General features: G+C 40.6%; 1 protein-coding gene across 8 annotated transcripts in view; it reads left to right on the top strand.

Moving 5' to 3' along the window:
* The window catches only part of BICC1 (BicC family RNA binding protein 1), a 272,447-nt gene that overhangs the window by 221,754 nt on the left and 28,833 nt on the right, over positions 1 to 21,860 (top strand). For all 8 annotated transcript variants that reach the window (XM_056529937.1, XM_056529940.1, XM_056529936.1 and 5 more), the window contains 6 exons: positions 8,852 to 9,010; positions 11,728 to 11,781; positions 15,355 to 15,549; positions 18,372 to 18,623; positions 18,875 to 19,006; positions 19,467 to 19,641. In XM_056529937.1, the coding sequence (XP_056385912.1) occupies positions 8,852 to 9,010; positions 11,728 to 11,781; positions 15,355 to 15,549; positions 18,372 to 18,623; positions 18,875 to 19,006; positions 19,467 to 19,641 (967 nt within the window). The remainder of the gene's footprint in view (positions 1 to 8,851; positions 9,011 to 11,727; positions 11,782 to 15,354; positions 15,550 to 18,371; positions 18,624 to 18,874; positions 19,007 to 19,466; positions 19,642 to 21,860) is intronic.

The raw sequence follows: 21,860 nt of genomic DNA, 5'->3' as shown, positions 1-21,860 counted from the left end.
GTGTTTTTTATTTTGCCTGGGTTTGCCATAAAATTTGTGGTGAAATTATTGATCTCATTGCAAAGTACAATTGATGGTGCAAAAAAATGAGCCTTCATATGAGTCTGTAGGTGCAAAATTGAAAGTGTTATGATTTTTAGAATGTGATGAGGAAAAAATGAAAGTGGAAAAACCAGTGGTCCTTAAGGGGTTTAAGGGGCTATCCAAGAATAGAAGGAAATAACCTATTTATTCCAAAAGCAGAACAACACTTGTCCTCAGGTTGTGTGTGGTATTACAGCTCAGTTCCATTGACGTGAATGGAGCAAAATTATAATGCCACACACAACCTAAGGACAAGTGTTGTGCTTTTTTTGGAAGAAATCTGCTCTGTTTTTTTATTACTGAATAACCCCTTAAGGACCCAGGGCATATAGGTACGCCCTGGCTCCCTGGTACTTAAGGACCCAGGGCGTACCTGTACGCCCGTGGGCATTTCGGTCCCCGGACCGGGATGACTGCTGATGTCGATCAGCAGTCATCTCGTGCAAATTCCCAGGGGGATCCTGAGACCAAATTGCTGGTCAATTCAGACTGGCGATTCCAGGTCATACGGGTCTCTGGTGACCTGGAATATAAGGGGGGTGCCACCCCTCCTATCCCTGCTATTGGTCGGTCAGAAGCGACCGACCAATAGCAGATCGGGGGCCGGTAAAGTTCGGTTCCCCCATTCTGCCCACCCACAGTAGTGCGGGCAAAACGGGGGAACTGTACTGTGACCGGCGCCGGAGGTCCACTTACCAACGGCGGCGTCTGAGGCGACAATCGGTGGCAGCAGCGGGCGGCGATGAAGTGGGGCTGGCTCCATGGTGCAGACTACGGAAGCCGGTGAGTTGCCTAGCAACATCTGGAGGGCTACAGTTTGGAGACCACTATACGGTGGTCTCTAAACTGTAACCCTCCAGATGTTGCAAAACTACAACTCTCAGCATGCACAAACAGCAAACTGCTGCTTCGCCATGCTGGGAGTTGTAGTTGCGTACCTCCAGCTGTTGGATAACTAAATCTCCCAGCATGCCCTTCTGCGATCAGTATATGCTGGGAGTTGTAGTTTTGCAACAGCTGGATGCACACTGGTTGGAAAATACTGAGTTATATAACAGATCTTAACTGAAGGTTTTCCAACCAGTGTGCCTCCAGCTGTTGCAAATGTACAAGGCAAGGTCTGTCAGTGCATGCTGGGAGTTGTAGTTTAGCAACAGCTGGAGGTTTGCAGGGTACATTCTTACGGGCGGGTTTACTGTGAGTTTCCTGCACCAAGTTTGAGCAGCGCAAACTCACCGTAAACCCCCGGCCGTGTGAATGTACCATAAAAACACTACACTACACTAATACACATAATAAAGGGTAAAACACTACATATACACCCCCTTACAGTGTCCGTCCGTCCCAAATAAAAATGAAAAACGTATCGTTCGAAAGGGTTTCCAAAACGGAGCCTCCAGCTGTTGCAAAACAACTCACAGCTTTTCCGGACAGCCATGCTGGGAGTTTAGCAACAGCTGGAGGGACCCTTTTTGGGAATCACTGTCCACCCCTATGCAATCCCAAATTTAGTCCTCAAATGCGCATGGCGCTCTCTCACTTCGGAGCCCTGTTGTATTTCAAGGAAACTGTTTAGGGCCACATATGGGGTATTTCCGTACTCGGGAGAAATTGCACTACAAATTTTGGGGTCTTTTTCTCCTTTTTACCGCTTATGAAAAGGAAAAGTTGGGGTCTACACCAGCCTGTTAGTGTAAATTTTTTTAATTATTTTTTTACACTAACAGGCTGGTGTAGACCCCAACTTTTTATTTTTACAAAAGGTGAAAGACCCCCAAAATTTGTAACTCAATTTCTCTGAAATACGGAAATACCCCATATGTGGGCGTAAAATGCTCTGGGGGTGCACAACAAGGCTCAGGAGTGAGAGCGCACTATGTACATTTGAGGCCTAAACTGGTGATTTGCACAGGTGTGGCTGATTTTTACAGCGGTTTTGACATAAACACAAAAAAAATACCCACATGTGACCCCATTTTGGAAACTACACCCCTCATGGAACGTAACAAAGAGGGTATAGTGAGCCTTAACACCCCACAGGTGTTTGACGAAATTTCGTTAGTGTGATGGGAAAACAAAAAAAAAAAATTCACTAAAATAGTGTTACCCTAAATTTTTCATTTTCACAAGGGAAAATAGGAAAAGAAAGCCTCCCAAAATTTGGAACCCCATTTCTTGAATGAGAAAATACCCCATATGTGGATGTAAAGTGCTCTGCGGGCGAACTACAATGTTGAGAAGAGAAGGAAAATTTGTCTGGAATTGAAGGCCAATGTGTGTTTACAAAGCCCCCATAGTGCCAGAACAATGGACCCCCCCCCCCCCCACACACACACAATGTGCTATCATTTTGGAACCTACACCCTCATGGAATGTTATAAGGGGTACAGTGAGCATTTACGCCCCACAGGTGTCTGTCAGATATTTGGAACAGTGGTCCGTGAAAATGAAAAATTTAATTTTTCATTTGCTCAGCCAACTGTTCCAAAGACCTGTCAAATGCCAGTGGGGTGTAAATGCTCACTGCACCCCTTATTAAATTCTGTGAGGGGTGTAGTTTCCAAAATGGGGTCACCTGTGGGGGGTGTCTACTGTTCTGGCACCACGGGGGGCTTTGTAAACGCACAAGCCCCCCCCCCCCCCAACTTCTTTTCCAACCAAATTCTCTCTCAAAAAGCTCAATGGTACTCCTTCTCTTCTGAGCATTGCAGTGCGCCAGCAAAGTACTTGACGTCATGGTGTATTTCCATACTCAGAAGAAATGGTATTAAAAATTTTGGGGGGCATTTTCTCCAATTACCCCATTAAAAATGTATTTGGGGAAATAACTGCATTTTTCACTTACACATACGACTTTTGAAACGTCAAAATCGTCAAACACCTGTGGGGTGTTAAGGCTCACTGTACCCCTTGTTCCCTTGTTAGGTTCCTTGAGGGATGCAGTTTCCAAAATAGTATGCCATGTGTTTTTTTTCTTTTTATTTTCTGGCACCATAGGCGCTACCTTAATGTGACATGCCCCCCAAAAACCATTTCAGCAAAATTTGCTTTCCAAAAGCCAAATGTGACTCTTCTCTTCTGAGCATTGTAGTGCACCCGCAGTGCACTTGACATCCGCACATGGGGTATTTCCAGGTGGGGTTACAAATTTTGAATGACATTTTCTCATATTCTGTAAAATTGGGGGAAAAACCAGCATTTTAGTGAAAAAAATTCATTTACACATCCAACTTTAACGAAAAGTCGTCAAACACCTGTGGCATGTTAAGGCTCACTGTACTCCTTGTTATGTGCCTTGAGGGGTGTAGTTTCCAAAATAATGTGCCATGTGGGTTTTTTGTTGCTGTTCTGGCACCATAGGGGCTTCCTAAATGTGACATGCCCCCCAAAAACCATTTCAGAAAAACTCACTCTCCAAAAACCCATTGTTGCTTTTTCCGTTCTGAGCCCTCTAGTGCACCCACAGAGCACTTGACGTACACATATGAGGTATTTCCTTACTCGAGAGAAATTGGGTTACAAATTATAGGGTGACTTCTCTCCTTTTACCCCAAACTGGGTCTACAAGAATTTTCTCCATTTTGCTGCTATTCCTGTGAAACACCTAGAGGGTTCACACTTACTGAATGTCATTTTGAATACTTTTAGGGGTGCAGTTTTTATAATTGGGTCATTTATGGGGTATTTCTAAATAAAGGCCCATCAAATCCACTTCAAAACTGAATTGGTCCCTGAAAAATTCAGATTTAGATTTTTTTTTTTTTTAAATTGGAAAATTGCTGCTGAACTTTGAAACCCTCTGAGGTCTTCCAAAATGCAATCATAAAGTAGACATATTGTGTATGTGAATCAATATATCATTTATTTGTAGTGTCCATTTTCCTTTATAAGCAGAGAGTTTCAAAGTAAAAACAAATGCTAAATTTTCAAATTTTTCATCAAATTTTTGAATTTTTCACCAAGAAATGATGCAAGTATCAACGAAATTTTACCACTAACATAAAGTAGAATATGTCACGAAAAAACAATCTCCGAATCAGAATGAAAAGTAAAAGCATCTAAGAGTTATTAATGCATAAAGTGGCTGGTCAGATGTGCAAAAAATGGCTGGGTCCTTAATCCCTTAAGGACCAGGCCATTTTACACCTTATGACCAGAGCGTTTTTTGAACTTCTGACCACTGTCACTTAAAACATTAATAACTCTGGAATGCTTTTAGTTATCATTCTGATTCCGAGATTGTTTTTTCGTGACATATTCTACTTTAACATGGTGGCAATTTCTTGTGGTAACTTGCATCCTTTCTTGGTGAAAAATCCCAAAATTTGATGAAAAAATTGAAAATTTTGCATTTTTCTAACTTTGAAGCTCTCTGCTTGTAAGGAATATGGATATTCCAAATACATTTTTTTTCACATATACACTATGTCTACTTTATGTTTGCATCATAAAATTGACAAGTTTTTACTTTTGGAAGACAGCAGAGGGCTTCAAAGTTCAGCAGCAATTTTCCAATTTTTCACAAAATTTTCAAACTCACTATTTTTCAGGGACCAGTTCAGGTTTGAAGTGGATTTGAAGGGTCTTCATATTAGAAATACCCCATAAAAGACCACATTATTTAACCCTTTAGGTGTTTCACAGGAATAGCAGCAAAGTGAAGAAAATTCACAATCTTCATTTTTTACACTTGCATGTTCTTGTAGACCCAATTTTTGAACTTTTCCAAGGGATAAAAGGAGAAAATTTATACTTGTATTTGTAGCCGAATTTCTCACGAGTAAGCACATACCTCATATGTCTATGTAAAGTGTTCGGCGGGCTCAGAAGGTGAAGGAGCGACAAGGGGATTTTGGAGAGTACGTTTTTCTGAAATGGTTTTTGAGGGGCATGTTGCATTTAGGAAGCCCCTATGGTGCCAGAACAGCAAAAAAAAAAAAAACACATGGCATACCATTTTGGAAACTAGACCCCTTGAGGAACATAACAAGGAATAAAGTGAGCCTTAATAGCCCACAGGCGTTTCACAACTTTTGCATATGTAAAAAAAAAATAAAAAAAATTTGTAACTCCATTTCTTCTGAGTATGGAAATACCCCATGTGTGGACGTCAAGTGCCCTGCAGTCGAACTACAATGCTCAGAAGGAGCGCCATTGAGCTTTTGAAGAGTAAATTTGTTTGGAATGGTAGTCGGGGGCCATGTGCATTTACAAAGCCCCCCGTGGTGCCAGAACAGTGGACCCCACACAGTGGACCCCATTTTGGAAACTACACCCCTCACAGAATTTAATAAGGGGTGCAGTGAGTATTTACACCCCACTGGCATTTGACAGATCATTTTCACGGACCACTGTTCCAAAAATCTGTCAGACACCTGTGGGGCGTAAATGCTCACTCCACCCCTTATTACATTACCTGAGGGGTGTAGTTTCCAAAATGGGGTCACATGTTGGGGGGGTCCATTGTTCTGGCACTATGGGGGCTTTGTAAACACACGTGGCCTTCAATTCCGGACACATTTTCTCTTCAAAATCCCAATGGCGCTCCTTCTGTTCTGAGCATTGTAGTTCGCCCGCCGAGCACTTTACATCCATATTTGGGGTATTTTCTTACTCAGAAGAAATGGGGTTAAAAATTTTGGGGGGCTTTTTTCTATTTTCCCTTGTGAAAATGAAAAATTTAGGGTAACACCAGCATTTTAGTGAAATTTTTTTTATTTATTTTTTCATTTTCCCATCCAACTTTACCGAAAATTTGTCAAACACCTGTGGGGTTTTAATGCTCACTATACCCCTTGTTACATTCTGTGAGGGGTGTAGTTTCCAAAATGGGGTCACATGTCGATATTTATTTTTTTGCGTTTATGTCAGAACTGCTGTAAAATTAGCCACCCCTGTGCATATCACCAATTTAGGCTTCAAATGTACATAGTGTGCTCTCACTCCTGAGCCTTGTTGTGCGTCCGCAGAGCATTTTACGCCCACATATGGGGTATTTCCGTACTCAGGAGAAATTGCGTTACAAATTTTGGGGGTCTTTTTTTTCTTTTACCTCTTGTGAAAATAAAAAGTAAAGGGCAACACCAGCATGTTAGTGCAAAAAAAAATTTTTTTACACTAACAGGCTTGTGTAGACCCCAACTTTTAAGGTGTAAAAGGAGAAAAAGACCCCAAATTTTGTAGTGTAATTTCTCCCGCGTACGGAGATACCCCATATGTGGCCCTAAACTGTTTCCTTGAAATACGACAGGGCTCCGAAGTGAGAGAGCGCCATGCGCATTTGAGGACTAAATTAGGGATTGCATAGGGGTGGACATAGGAGTATTCTATGCCAGTGATTCCCAAACAGGGTGCCTCCAGCTGTTGCTAAACTCCCAGCATGCCTGGACAGTCAGTGGATGTCCAGAAATGCTGGGAGTTGTTGTTTTGCAACAGCTGGAGGCTCCGTTTTGGAAACACTGCCGTACAATACGTTTTACATTTTGATTGGGGGGGACAGTGTAAGGGGTGTATATGTTGTGTTTTACCCTTTATTATGTGTTAGTGTAGTGTAGTGTAGTGTTTTTAGGGTACATTCACACTGGCGGAGGTTTACAGTGAGTTCCCTGCTAGGAGTTTGCGCTGCGGCGAAAAATTTGCTACGGCTCATACTTGAAGCAGAAAACTCACTGTAAGCCTGCCCGTGTGAATGTACCCTGTACGTTCACATGGGGGGCAAACCTCCAGCTGTTTCAAAACTACAACTCCCAGCATGTACTGACAGACCGTGCATGCTGGGAGTTGTACTTTTGCAACAGCTGGAGACACATTGGTTGGAAAACATTCAGTTAGGTTCTGTTATCTAACTCAATATTTTCCAACCAGCGTGCCTCCAGCTGTTGCAAAACTACAACTCCCAGCATGTACTGATCACCGAAGGGCATACTGGGAGATGTAGTTATGCAACAGCTGGAGGGATCGCAACTACAACTCCCAGCATGCTGGGATTTTCAGTTTTAATTTAGCCAAACAACAACACGGCAAACATTAAGCGCCGTATGTAGGTCCCTGGGGTACCAATATATAGCCAAAAACAAAGAGACCCACAATACTAATATTATTTCAAAAAGTATGACAATCTTTATTAGACAATATAAAACAAACAATTAAAAATAATTAAAAGGCAGAGGATAACCTTAGGCAGGAGACAACAAGTGCCAGTGAATCTGGTATGGGTAATGTAGGTATTCAGTCGAGAGCATATACAATATAAAACTGACACGGCTGCAAACTCATAATATAGTACAATATAGATATAACATCTAACATACATCAGTATAACATAGGGAGCAGCAATGCAGTATAACAGACAGAAATAGGGACCCAAAATTAGTAATACCTAAAGAGACTACCTGTCATATACCCACAAGCCAGGAACACCAAGCACCAACACCCCAACGCACGTTTCGCGTATGGGCTTCGTCAGGGAGCGTGATTTTCAGTTTTGCAACATCTGGAGAGCTACAGCAAACTGTGGTCCTCCAGATGCTGCAAAACTACAAATCTCAGCATGCCCAGACAGCAAACAGTTGTGTGGGCATGCTAGGAGTTGTAGTTTTGCAAGATCTGGAGGGCTACAGTATAGAGACCACTATATTGTGGTCTCGGACTGCAGCCCTCCAGATGTTGCTAGGCAACTTACCGGCTTCCGTCGAATCCAGGGAGCTTGCTGCACGACATCGCCGCCCGCCGATCTCCGACGCCGATCGTCGCCCGCAGCCTCCACAGATCGATAAGTGGACTGCGGCGCCGGTCCTCTGTCGTTTCCCCGTTCTGCCCCGCCTATTGTGGGTGGGCAGAACGGGGAAAACGAAAGTTTACCCCCCCGCCCCCGATCTGCTATTGGTGGTCGCGTCTAGACCACCAATAGCAGGGATAGGAGGGGTGGCACCCCTGCCACCTCACTCCTATCTCTTCAGGGAGATTGTGGGTGTCTTAGATACCCGCGATCCCCCTTATATTCCGGGTCACCATAGACCCGTAATGACCCGGAATCGCAAGTGTGAATTCACTTGCGATTTGCGGCGGTTGTCGACATTTGGGGGTCCCAGGACCCCCCTCGGCGTTTGCCTGGGACGCCTGCTGAATGATTTCAGCAGGTGTCCGGTTTCGCAGCCCGCGCTGCGGGATGCAAAATTCGCTGGGACGTATGAGTACGTCCCTGGTCCTTAAGATCCAGGGCACAGGGATGTACTCATACGTCCGTGGTCGTTAAGGGGTTAAAGGGGTATTCCACCCCCAGACATCTTATCCCTTCTCCAAAGGAAACGGGATAATATGTCTGATTGTGGGGGTCCCGCTGCTGGGACCCCTGTGATCTCTCTGCAGCACCTGGCGCAGCCATGCCCCCTCGTGATGTCGCGCCATCTATGGGAGGGGCACCCACTCCCATAGACTTACATTGAGAGGGAGGACGTAACCGTGACGTCTCGAGCCTCCTGCACCTCATCGCTAGTCATCAGGCATGGAGTGAAGTTCGCTTCATGCACCAGATGACTGGGGTGCCGCAGCAGAGATCGTGGGGATCAGACATCTTATCCCTTATCCTTTGGATAGTGGGTAAGATGTCTAGCGGCGGAGTACCCCTTTAATGCATAGACAAATTTGGGCACTATTTAATGGTACCTTTAATCCCTTCACCTCTCTGGACAAATAATGCCCCAGTGCTAAATTGTAAAGTGCAATAAATACAGTTTTATATTAATCATTAATTTTTGTTTTCTTTTAGAGTAACAGAGTTACTTTGAAAATGGATGTGTCCCATACTGAGCACTCACATGTAATTGGTAAAGGTGGCAACAACATCAAAAAGGTAATGGAGGAAACTGGTTGCCACATACATTTTCCGGATTCAAACCGAAACAATCAAGCAGAGAAAAGTAACCAGGTACTTTTTGTTATGCAAAAAACATATATTTGTTAATTTGAACAATAGGTCAATTCAATTGCAACAAGGTAGTCTGCAATTCAGTTTTGATCATTACCAATTATAATTTTAATATAGTTACTTTCTATATTGTTTATTAATCTATGATTAAATATACATCAGGATTTCTCAAGATAGGAACACTGTATTTTTTTCCAGATTTACATATTTCGTGCCCTAAATGTTATGTAAATCAATGCGCGCTATGGTCATAACACAATTTTAGTATTCTATTATAATCTGACTCCATGTCAAGGGACTCTAAAAACTGAATAGATATTCAAGAAAAGATTTTCTTTTTATGTAGAACTTTATACATGACTCTTCACTGTTTTGATGGTAATACTTGTATCCTCATAACCAGTAACAATCCTTGGGTCGATTCCATCAAATATAGTCTGAAAATAGAGAAGGCACTTTCATGTGCAGGACTCCAAGCAATCGCACAGGGAGGAGGGGGGATGGAAGATGGCCTCTTACCACAGTTGGTTATGTAACATACACAACAATGGGAAGTGCCTAGTATAGGGATTCCAACTGCAGCCATCTTGTTAGAAGGTAATATCAAATAGGAAAGGACATCGGAGGCAAACAGGATCAACTGGCGCGGTCTGGAATAGGAGAAGCGGAGCCACAGATGCTTCAGGTGAGTAGCTTTATTGTATAAATCATGCAACACGTTTCTCTGCACATGCACAGCTTCATCAGGCATATCACTCGGGTAGCATACACCTGGTTATATACCAGGTGATGTTAAGCCCTTAGTAGTAAAATCACTAATACAACAATTAAAGCAGCATAACCTATCAAAATAAAACATATTCAAAATTCCTATACAATAAAAAGATGTTAAAACAATAGTACTCAAAACAAGAAATGTAATAATGTCCTCTTGAAAGGACTATATATATATATATATATATATATATATATATATATATATATATATATATATACAAGCAGCATGTATTGACATAGATAGCAGCTTCATGTGAACAAGGAAAAAAATTCAACATGAATTGGACATGGATAACGACTTCATATGAACGAGAACAAAAATTCAGCATGAAGAAAAAACTCCATGTGGGCATGTGTCCTCAACACATGCCCACATGGAGTTTTTTCTTCATATAGTCTGGTTCTTGCATTTTCCAATTTTCCATGCCAAAAACTGAAAAGTGGCATGTCTGTATGTCTCAAAGTGTTCGTTACCTGGTTTAACAGTTTAATTCTGCATTTTTTACTATAGCCTTTCTTTTTGTAGATGTTTGAACTTTAGAAATATTTTCCACAACCGTGGTTACTTTTTGCCAGTAGTCTTCTGGTTGTACTATAGTTTAACATGCTTCATACCCACAGACATTTGTAACATGTATATGTAACCGCAGATTAATAGTTGTGTAGTGCAGTGTGAGACACAGTTTAGACTTTGTTTTATTCAGACTGAGATTTTCTAACCTGTTATTACATCAAACAGAAGACTTACCACTGATTGCAGACATAACATTTTGGTTATTTTTCTTTTTTGGTGTATTATATCAAAAATAACTTATCCCATGTGTGAGATGTAACTCTCTCAGAACAAGGTGTGGTCCCATTACGGTTTACGTTTGGAAATAGAGGTTACATCCTCCCTCCTGGAATGAAAACACATCCGAGTTAGCAGTGACTTCATATGAGAGAAGTTCCCAGGACACTAGACTTGATCAAATTTTTATGTTTTTTGTTTTGATGGACACCTGTATTGTGACGCCTACACTTTACACCTACAAGAGCTTGTAGGACATCCCATTCTAAAGCCATATGCGTTAATATGGAGTTTGTCCCCCCACCTCCCACACACACTTTGCACTTATAACAGCTTTAACTTTTCTAGGAAGACTTTCTTCAGGATTGTGGAGAGATTTGTGGGAATATTTGTCCATTCATCCTGAAGAGCTTTTTTGAGTACTGATATGAACGTTGTTTGAGAGAGCCTGGGTCGCAGTCTCTGTTCTAGTTCTTCCCAATGGTGTTGCATGGGGTTGAGATCAGGATTCTGTGTGGGAGAATACATTTTCTCCAAATTAAACTCCTCAAGCAATGACATTATGGATTTTGGTTTGTACATTAGGGCACCGTCCTACTGGAACAGAAAAGGGCCAAACCCAGAAAGTTCCCACACAGTCAAAAGCATTAAGATTTCTCTTTACTGAAACTGGCTAAGGTCAACCCCTGGGGGAAAAAAAACTCATAACGTTATTTATCCTGCGCCAAACTTTAAAGTTGACACAATGCAGTCAGGCTGGTAATATTCTCCTGATGTTCACCAAAATCAGACTCATCCGTCCGACTGCCAGGTAGAGAAACATGATACCTTCAATCGTGACATCTTATTAAAAACAACGCTGGGATTCAGGGACCTCTTAGAATGACTAACAAATATTTGTAAAGGCAACTGTATTAGTATGTGCTTTATTTTGCACCCCTGTTCTTTTTTATTTATTTTTTTCATATATCTGCATGTTCAAGTATTAAAAATGTTTTGCCGTAACTGAAAGAAAAAAAGGAAGACACAGGTTTTGTTGTGTACGTTGGCCAAACACTTAGTGAAGATTTTTTTATTATTATTATTTTTTTTTTTTCAGATGACTGTCTTTATATTGGTATTTCCATGACAATTTAATCTTCCATTGCAGGTGTCAATTGCTGGGCAGCCTGCTGGAGTAGAGTCTGCAAGAGTAAGAATACGTGTAAGTTTTCCTTTTTCTGTCAGCTGGTATACTGTACAATACAAAACCTCTTCATGCTCTAGGCAGGACTTTATTAAGCAATATAACTAGTTTTAGATTGCAAATAATTATTTAAACAGCATTACTAGCAGGTCTTTATGAAAGCCTATTTTATTAATTGTATCATGTCTGACAACACTTCTTTCCTATACTTTTTTTGCTTGTTATCTTAGAGAGGACCTATTGCCACTCTGAAAGAGAGTGGCTGTAACCTGTACATATCTATGGAGGGCTGATCATTTATCTGTTTACAGCTTAGTGATTGCACCCCATGTTTCTGAATTATAGTGTTTTGTTGTCCCCACTTACTGTTAAGGCAATCCGTTAGTGGCAGGGACCTTAAAGGGTACTCCACCACTAAACATCTTATCCCCTATCAAAAGTATAGGGGATAAGATGTTAGATCGTGGGGATCCCGCCGCTGAGACCACTGTGACTCCTCCAGCACCCCTGTTATTCAGCTGTACAGGCCGCCACGCCCCCTCCCATAGAATTGCATTGAGGGGGCAGGATGTGACATCACGAGGGGGCGGAGTAGTGATGTCACGATATTCCATCCCCTGCACCGCCCGTTATCAGCCACAGAGCGATCCTCGCTCTGTGCAGCTGAAAAACGTGGGTGCTGCAGGAGAGATCGTGGGGGTCCCCAGCGGCAGGATCCCTGCAATCTTACATCTTATTCCCTATCCTTTTGATAGGGGATACAATGTTTAGCGCCAGAGTACCCCTTTAAGTGTGTGCAGTATTCCATGGGGTGTGTGCATGGCCACACTCAGGAGATCATGCTGTCTGTGTTAAGCCACGCCCTATTCTTTAAATATGCATGCCCCCATTACAATCTCCACACAGAACACAGTCCATATTATAAATCAAGTGGTATGGGATAAGCCCCACAAGCTATATACAGGTTACTGCCTTTTGTTTGTTCTTTCAAAGTGACCAAAGGTCCTCTTTTAAGGCCCTTTTAGACTGGCTTATTATTGGGGAAATGAGCATTACTAGGAATGTAAAAGGGCTAGTGATCAGATGAATGAACACACACTTGTTCATCGGCTGATTGCATCATTTGTGCAACAACTTAATTCTATCACTATTTGCCACACATTAGTCTGTGTACAGCCTACGGTGATGAATCTGCCTCCCTTTAGCCTGTGTAAAAAGGCCATTAGGCCACATTACCAGCTAGATTTTCTGTGGCTCTGTTTGTCAATTATAACATGCACAATGGAGATAGAATGAAGTCATGGTTATGTCATATGTCAGGTCATCAGACAGCAGACAGACGGACTTGTGGTCATAACACAGACACAAAATGCATCTGTTACATCAGTGTTAACACATGTGGAACAAAGTTCTTTCTACTTATAGCACAGGTTGAAGTTAAATTTCAGCTGGCATACTTAAGATATTTAACGTTTTTCATGAGGATACTTCTTTATCTGTCCTGCCGTTTTGACCTTGTGATATAGGAGTAGAGTTTTGTGCTCTCTGCAGGTCAGATCTGCCTCTCAGACAGATGGTTATGTACTGCATCTGCATCCCCTCCTTTGTCTATTCTTTAGTGTTGTACTTTCCTACATTTTTTTTTGTTAGTGCAAAACAAGTTTGAACTACTGCATAGTCACCCTTCAAAGATTTTAATGTTTGACCTATTGCATTTACAGTGTTTTAATTACAAAACTTCAAAAAGTTCTAGAGGCAAATATCAGATGTAGGACAATAGGAAAGGCATGCTCTAAAGTCCCGTTCTATAGGATGCATCATTTTATTTTGCAGAATTATAACGATCTAAGCTTTATTGTACTTATTCCACTTTAATGGCTGTGTTTTTCAGTTTGTCACTCTTTTAAGATCTTTTTTTGTATTTTTCCTGGCATTTACAGTAACTATTAGATTTTCCAGTAGTCTGATTTAAAGCAGACCATGCTGGTTCAGTGCACAGATACCCTTTAACAGTGATTATATTTTTTATTCTTGGCTTGGTAAATACTATTGTGCTGTTTTGGGGGAGAAAAAAAATCTTCCATAATGGTTTGGCTGTTTAAGTGACATATTTCAGATTTCCTCCATTTCTTTGTGGTTTTCAACTCATCAGTGTTTGAGACGTTTTATAGTTCAGACTAAACCACCTTTCTGCATGCAGTTATTCCATTCATCATTTATTACTGATCGCCTGATGACTGCTAAAGTACACACACAGGCAGAAGTATTGAAAGATTATTTGCTTTAGATCTGGCATTTATGTCCCATCTAACATTCTTGGACACGTCTTTTACACCTCACCCACTCGTTCATGTAGTCATTAGGAAATAAGAAAAATAACTTTTAAAGCCTGCACTAGGGTTTTTAGCAATTTAGTTTTTAGGTTTGTATATTTTCACTATTTTACTAGCCAACATTGCTTGATATATTATACCACTACTTTGGAAATCAAAGACACAGTTGACAGTACCTACCCTACTGAAAACAAATGTCATTACCATCAGTGGAAGAAATTGCGCCTTTACTGGCTAACTACAATTGGGAGCTGAAGTTCATTTTTATCACCCTATTAATGGAGGTATCCTCTCATAGGGCATTTACAACTTTGTTGCAACTTCCATATATATTAAAGTTCATATTAAGTATGTCACCTGGAAATTCTCTTCCACACCGCTGACAGTGTTATAATGGACTCAAGCAAAGGATTCCACATTACTTCCATTAATCAATGAAAAAATTCCCTTGTAAGGCTACTGAAGTTTCAGAGGTGTAACCCAGGGTCGAGAGTGCCCTTGGGCTGCGACGCCTCTCCTCTGTAATCCCCCCCCCCCCCTTCTACCTTTGTGATAGACAAGTATTGCTTGCCTTCAGCAAGCTCTGTCACTTGTGGCGCATGTGCGGTGTGTTTGCCAAGATCAGCAGGGTCTACATTGACTCACCGCCCATGCCTTGCGTTCTGAAACCATGACACACCTCAGTGCTGTAAGCAGAGCACCAGCTGTCTGTCACACAGGGGCAGGGCAGGGATTTAGAGTGGAGAGGTGTTGCAGTCAAAGGGCACTCTGGACCCTGGCCATACCACGTTGAGGCTTTAATGGCTTATAAAAGTGTTTTTTTTTTGTTTGTTTTTTGCATATAAAGGAAAAGACATCTACATGGAAAGGTAATATTTGTATTCTTTCCTTGAGACCTTTAGAGAACACAATTGGCTAATTCTGCCTTTTGCTTGTCCTACATAATGGCCTAAAGGAATTTTATTGTACTATAAAAAATATTCCTAATTTATACCATCTATGTTTGCTTTGCAGTTGAATGCTTTATATTGTTGCCTTTAAGATTCTGTACCTAAAAAGGGCAAAAAAATGCCCTCCATGAAAAAATGCATAATCTTCACTGGTGATTTCCTTCAGTTATTGGTCATATTTACTTGACACATTTGTGTAAGCCCCCCTCTATCTTCCCCAGTACAGTGTGACTCTACCTCTAACATAGTGGTTTCTGCTGTATGAACATATTTTGTGCATATACTATATATTTTTTTCTCTCTGACAGGAGTTGCTGCCGTTGGTGTTAATGTTTGATCTGCCCATAGCTGGTATTCTTCAGCCTATTCCCGATCCAAACTCTCCCACAATCCAGCACATCTCCCAAACCTACAACATTACAGTTTCATTTAAGCAACGCTCCAGAGTATACGGTGCTACCGTAATCGTAAGAGGGTCCCAGAATAACACCAGTGCTGTTAAGGTAATCCTCTCCTACCCATTTGTTAGACTGCTTTACCCGATGTCTTTTATACAAATCAGGCCCCTCCATAAGCAGCCAGGTTCATTCTGCAATCATGCTTATGTTTTTCCAGCTGCGAAACAGCTCACCCTGAAAAAAGAATTTGTGAAAACCGTAGGGAGAGTTCATTTCAATGTCATATATTGATGCATGCTCTTGTTTCAATACTAAACCCTACACATGGCATCACAGCTTTAATGAAATGAATCTCCTAGCATTTAAAGAGTTCTAAATGCTCTGTCATGTTAATGTGCTGATTCAGTGGAACCCACGTCTGGTGGATTTCTTTTCCACTTTAGCTTTTTTTTTTTTTTTAGGCATATTTAAAGGGAACTTTGCCTCATTGCATTTTCATGTCATCCTTAAAGGAGAACTCCAGCCAAATGAAATTACCTTTATATAGCTGCACTTGTTAAAGTTATATAACTTTGCAATGTATAGTGTAATCTTTGCTGAGCACATACCCTATTTCTCTTAGCTTTTCCTCCATGCAGGAAGTCCAGTAGATCTTGTCACTCATGATGATTAGCTTCTATAGTAGACCAGTTACCTGACGGTCACAACAGGTGCCGACTGGTCCCGATGGACCCCATACACTCTGATGGGGTCCTGACGGACCTGTTATTTTTTTTTTTTTTTTTAGTGGCAAGTAGCGGGAGAAAAACTTGTGCGAGCAAAAATTTTTCTCCCACTATTCGCGATCGCAGGCTTCACACTGCTGGAGACAAACAGCAGTGTGAAAGTAGCCTTATCTATATTCATTGCTCACTCTCTGAAACAAGCACAGGGGCTCATGGGTTGTGTAGTTTTGTGCCTCACTCACTGGATTTTCAAAGGCGGTTTATGGGGGTCCGATTTAGATTTAGATTTTTTAATGTGTGTATGTATATATATATATATATATATATATATATATATATATATATACCGTATATATAATATATTGAGTGCATTACATATATTTTTTCCCCCTATTCCAGAGATGTATTCACAGTTCACCTTAACAACTGCAGTTCAGAATGTGTATACATTTTTTAGATAGTGTGACCGTATTATTCATTGTGTGGGAACTGGTACAATAATGCCAATAGATGCATCTTGCCTTTATTTGTATTATGTTACCTATGTAGTGAAAAATAGAGTTTCAGCTTTTTCAGGTTACAAGCAGTTGTTTCCAGTTTAGCCATGAACCTTGTATACATTCCAGATGCAGACACATCTTCTACCTCATATGAAATTCCTTCACTTATTTTTCTCCCTGCTCAAATTCAGCCTCCATCAGAAGTACTGGGAGGTCTCCAGTGAATTTTCACTTTGGATTATGTACACCTTTTTTTCCAGCAAAGTTAGTAATACAAGCACTTTAATGCCTTCTCATCCAATAAATGCATGTAGCAGTTATGTTCTTTGGACTATGTAAAAGCATAGATACTATGTAAACTGTATTGTTTACAGAGGGATTCAACCTGGTCTCAAGCTATGTAATTACCCAAAGATGGAACAGATGTTGAAGCTCTCATTTTTACAAATACATAGAAATCCATTTGTGTTGCATGGAATTCTAGCTTTGATTCTGGAATTCAGCATTCGTGTTTATGCAGCAAGTTTTATTGGTAAAAGCTCCAAAATGTAAATGATCATACACATTCCTTTATGTGTAAATACACCCATACAAATATTTTTACTGGGATTTATTGGACAATTTTACATATGGTCAGTCTAAGTATGTCTGGGAATAAGGAACAACGCAATCCTAATTTTTCTTAGATGTTGTTGAAATATCCTCTGATATTGTAGTTTAGGAGATTTTGTGCAGTGATAGAATTTTATTCTTGTTCAATCTGAAAAGTCAGGGCTTCTGTGTAAAGCATTGAGGAAGCATTGCTTAAAGGGGTATTCCGGGCAAAAACATTTTATCCCCTATCCAAAGGATAGGGGATAAGATGTCTGATCACAGGGGGCCCGCCGCTGGGACCCCCGCGATCTCCCTGCAGCACCCGCATTGTATGCAGGAGCTGCGTCTCCAGTTTTGGAAACCTCCAGGTTTCCGGGACTGGGGAGGTGACGTCGCGCCACGCCCCCTCCATTCATGTCTATGGGAGGGGGCATGATGGGGTTTGAAAACACCAGAGAATAAAAACATTTCTCTATGTTCTTGAAGCACAGACTACTATATGAAAGGTACCATATGTTGATTTGTCCGAAAAACTATCTAGCAATGTCTGCAGTTTTGGAAAATAAAGTGCAGCTGAATGATTTCCTTTAAAAGTCGTTGGGGCAGGGAATATTTGAAGACAAAATTTAAATTGTGCATATAGCTCGGGGTTTTGTTAGATCAGTAAGGACATTTTTATATAGGAATTAGGCTACAATCTAACTGAAGCCAAAAGTGTGACTTTGTACAATTGTTAGTTTTCATGTGTCAGAGACCAGTATAAATAAATGCATCTGGTCTGTTGCTGGTGTACAAAAAATTGTATACCTGTTTATTTACGTCATGTCCCATTTTAAATAGCTATTTACAGGGCAACCCATCTTCTATAGAGTTGTCATGTTAATCCTCATTAGTAATATCAGCGATTTAAAAGAAAAGTTGCTACAAATATTTGATGTGTTCACATAATATATTTACTTTTAACAAATGTTCCTGGTTGCGTTCAATTACTTTACCAAAAAATATTTGCTTCCGTAACTGTCTGTCTATTACCAAACATTTTTGGAAAATGGTCATAGTCTGCATTGCATGGTAGTTTTAACGGTGTCGCTAATGTTGTCTTTGATAGGAAGGCACTGCCCTTTTGCTGGAACATCTTGCAGGTAGTCTTGCCAATGCTATACCTGTCAGCACACAATTGGATATAGCTGCTCAACATCACCTGTTTATGATGGGGAGAAATGGTGGCAACATCAAACACATTATGCAACGAACTGGTGCCCAAATTCATTTCCCAGATCCCAATAACCCTCTGAAGAAGTCCACAGTCTACCTCCAAGGCACCATTGAATCGGTCTGCCTGGCCAGACAGTATCTCATGGTAAGATTTCTTGCTGAGATTACATATACAAACACTGGCATTGTCAAACCCTAAGTATATATGCAGAGTTTAATTCCAACCAAAATTACTAGTTGTCCATCTATTTATTGTACAATGGTCTCTATATAATCTTTATCTTTCACTTGCAGTTCTCTTGCATAGTCTTCTCATCTGAATTGACTTCTTCCCTCTTTAGTAGTAAAAGCTGATCCTTTTTAAATATATTTTAATGATTTCAATCTCTCTTACAGGGTTGTCTCCCACTAGTTTTGATGTTTGACATGAAAGAAGAGATTGATGTAGAGCCACAGAATATAAATCACCTCATGGAGCAGTTAGATGTCTTCATCAGCATAAAACCAAAGCCAAAGCAGCCAAGTAAAGTAAGTTTTTTTCTTATTTTTCAATGATGATTCAAAGAATAGTTTCACCTGTTTCTAAGCATTTCTGGCTTCCATTTCTATTTCCCTTTTGGGATTTCTGCCATTTGTTTAGTTTATCAGGGTATCATTACTTGTAAATATTGCATGCATTCATAGCCGTCATCTTTTACAGAAGTCAAGCTCCTGTCTGGGATATCATCCTTCATTTAAACAAGGGTTGGCTGTAATTTCTTGTCCAGGGTTGTATAATCTGGCACTGAGAAAAAGTACTGGTAAATTGCAGGGATCTTGTGAAAATTATTAGGGCTTAAGAAATGTTAAAATTTGTAATGTTGAAATAGAGCATGTTCTTTAAGTTGTTTTTTGCTGGTATGATGAGATTTGGTCTTGACCAGAAATGGAGAACTATTAATGTTATCTCAACTTATTTCTTCTATATTTTTAATTTTCTCTGTTTCAGTCAGTGATTGTTAAAAGTGTGGAACGAAATGCCTTAAATATGTATGAAGCCCGAAAGTGCCTTCTTGGACTTGACAGCAGTGGAGTAGCCATTACAAGCCAGTCTACGTTATCTTGTCCAATGCCTTATCATGGACTTGATATCCTTACAGCAGGTTTGGGACTTACTGGATTAGGTAAGTAAAAGCTAGCAGTTTGTTACATGTTTTTAATTGACAATTGAAATGTTTTATGAAGTTCTTTTTGTAATGAGGGACTTCATAAGAGAAGGACTTATGATTATTTCTGACCAACCTCAAGGAGCAAGTGGAATGATTGTCTGTATAGTTAGGGGTATAGTTAATAAGAACAGAGAGGTTGTAATCCAAGTGTATAGTGGGACCTCATGCAGAGTACAGTGTTCAGTTCTGCAGACCTCACAAAAAGATATTGATAAAATAAAATTGGTCCAAAGATGTGCTACAAAAATGGTCAAAAATGCACAGCAAAAAAGTCTTAAACATAAAACATCTAAGGAATGACTTGGCTAAATCTGTGTAGTTTGTGAAAAAGAGAAGAAAGTGGTGGTGGGTATGTTAGAGAGAAGTTTCAGAGGAATAAGTAAAGTCAAAAATATTATTTTACTGAAAGTAGTAGTTGATGCTTGGGGGAAAAAACAAATTCCAGCATATGTGGTTGGTATATCCACAGTAAGTGAATGTAAGCATGTCTGGGATATCTTAGGATAGACATTATAGCTGACTGGGTGGATTGTGTGGTCTTTCTCTGCTGTCAATCTTCTATGTTTCTATCAGGCTATATTATGTTTTTTTAGACACAAACCTTAACCCCTTAAGGACTCAGGGTTTTTCCGTTTTTGCACTTTCGTTTTTTCTCCTTACCTTTTAAAAATCATAACCCTTTCAATTTTCCACCTAAAAATCCATATTATGGCTTATTTTTTGCATCGCCAATTCTACTTTGCAGTGACATTAGTCATTTTACCCAAAAATGCACGGCGAAACGGAAAAAAAATAATTGTGCGACAAAATCGAAGAAAAAAACGCCATTTTGTAACTTTTGGGGGCTTCCGTTTCTACGCAGTGCATATTTCGGTAAAAATTACACCTTATCATTATTCTGTAGGTCCATACGGTTAAAATGATACCCTACTTATATAGGTTTGATTTTGTCGCACTTCTGGAAAAAATCATAACTACATGCAGGAAAATTTATACGTTTAAAAATGTCATCTTCTGACCCCTATCACTTTTTTATTTTTCCATGTACAGGGCGGTATGAGGACTCATTTTTTGCGCCGTGATCTGAAGTTTTTATTGGTATGATTTTTGTTTTGATCGGACTTTTTGATCACTTTTTATTCATTTTTTTAATGGTATAAAAAGTGACCAAGATACGCTTTTTTGGACTTAGGAACTTTTTTGCGCGTACGCCATTGACCGTGCAGTTTAATTAACAATATATTTTTATAGTTCGGACATTTACGCACACGGCGATACCACATATGTTTATTTATTTATTTTTTTACACTGTTTTATTTTTTTTATGGGAAAAGGGGGGTGATTCAAACTTTTATTAGGGAAGGGGTTAAATTACCTTAACACTTTTTTTTTACATTTTTTTTGCAGTGTTATAGGTCCCATAGGGACCTATAACACTGCACACACTGATCTTCTATGCTGATCACTGGCGTGTATTAACACGCCTGTGATCAGCATTATCGGCGCTTGACTGCTCCTGCCTGGATCTCAGGCACGGAGCAGTCATTCGTCGATCGGACACGGAGGAGGCAGGTAAGGGCCCTCCCGGTGTCCGGTCAGCGGTTCGGGACGTTGCGATTTCACCGCGGCGGTCCCGAACAGCCCGACTGAGCAGCCGGGTCACTTTCAGTTTCACTTTAGAAGCGGCGGTCAGCTTTGACCGCCGCTTCTAAAGGGTTAATACCGCACATCGCCGCGATCGGCAATGTGGGGTATTAGCCGCGGGTCCCGGCCGTTGATGAGCGCCGGGACCGACGTGATATGATGCAGGATCGCGGCGCGATCCCGCTCCATATCGCGGGAGCCGGCGCAGGACGTAAATATACGTCCTGCGTCCTTAAGGGGTTAAAGCGCTAATATCCTAAAAAATGCAAAGAGGGCACTCCAATGTGTAGAGATCTTAGTGTTCCCCGCTGGAGAATGTGGTTTACCAAATAGTTGTGCAAAGCCAGACACAACACTGGATAGCACATAACAATCGTGATCAATAACCGCTGGTTGGAAAGCTCTTTTATCTGCTAGAAGAAACCCTAATCCACCATTCTGCAGAATGTATATGGTGCTGAAATTATTAGAACTCCTGCAAGGTGCTTCTCGGTCCGTCCTTCATCAAGCATGTAAAAACTAAGTTAATG

Source organism: Hyla sarda, chromosome 7 (genome assembly GCF_029499605.1).
Source record: "Hyla sarda isolate aHylSar1 chromosome 7, aHylSar1.hap1, whole genome shotgun sequence".
Classification (NCBI taxonomy): Eukaryota; Metazoa; Chordata; class Amphibia; order Anura; family Hylidae; genus Hyla; species Hyla sarda.
Note: the sequence above shows the minus strand (reverse complement) of the source record. Positions and strands in the feature narration are given on the sequence as shown.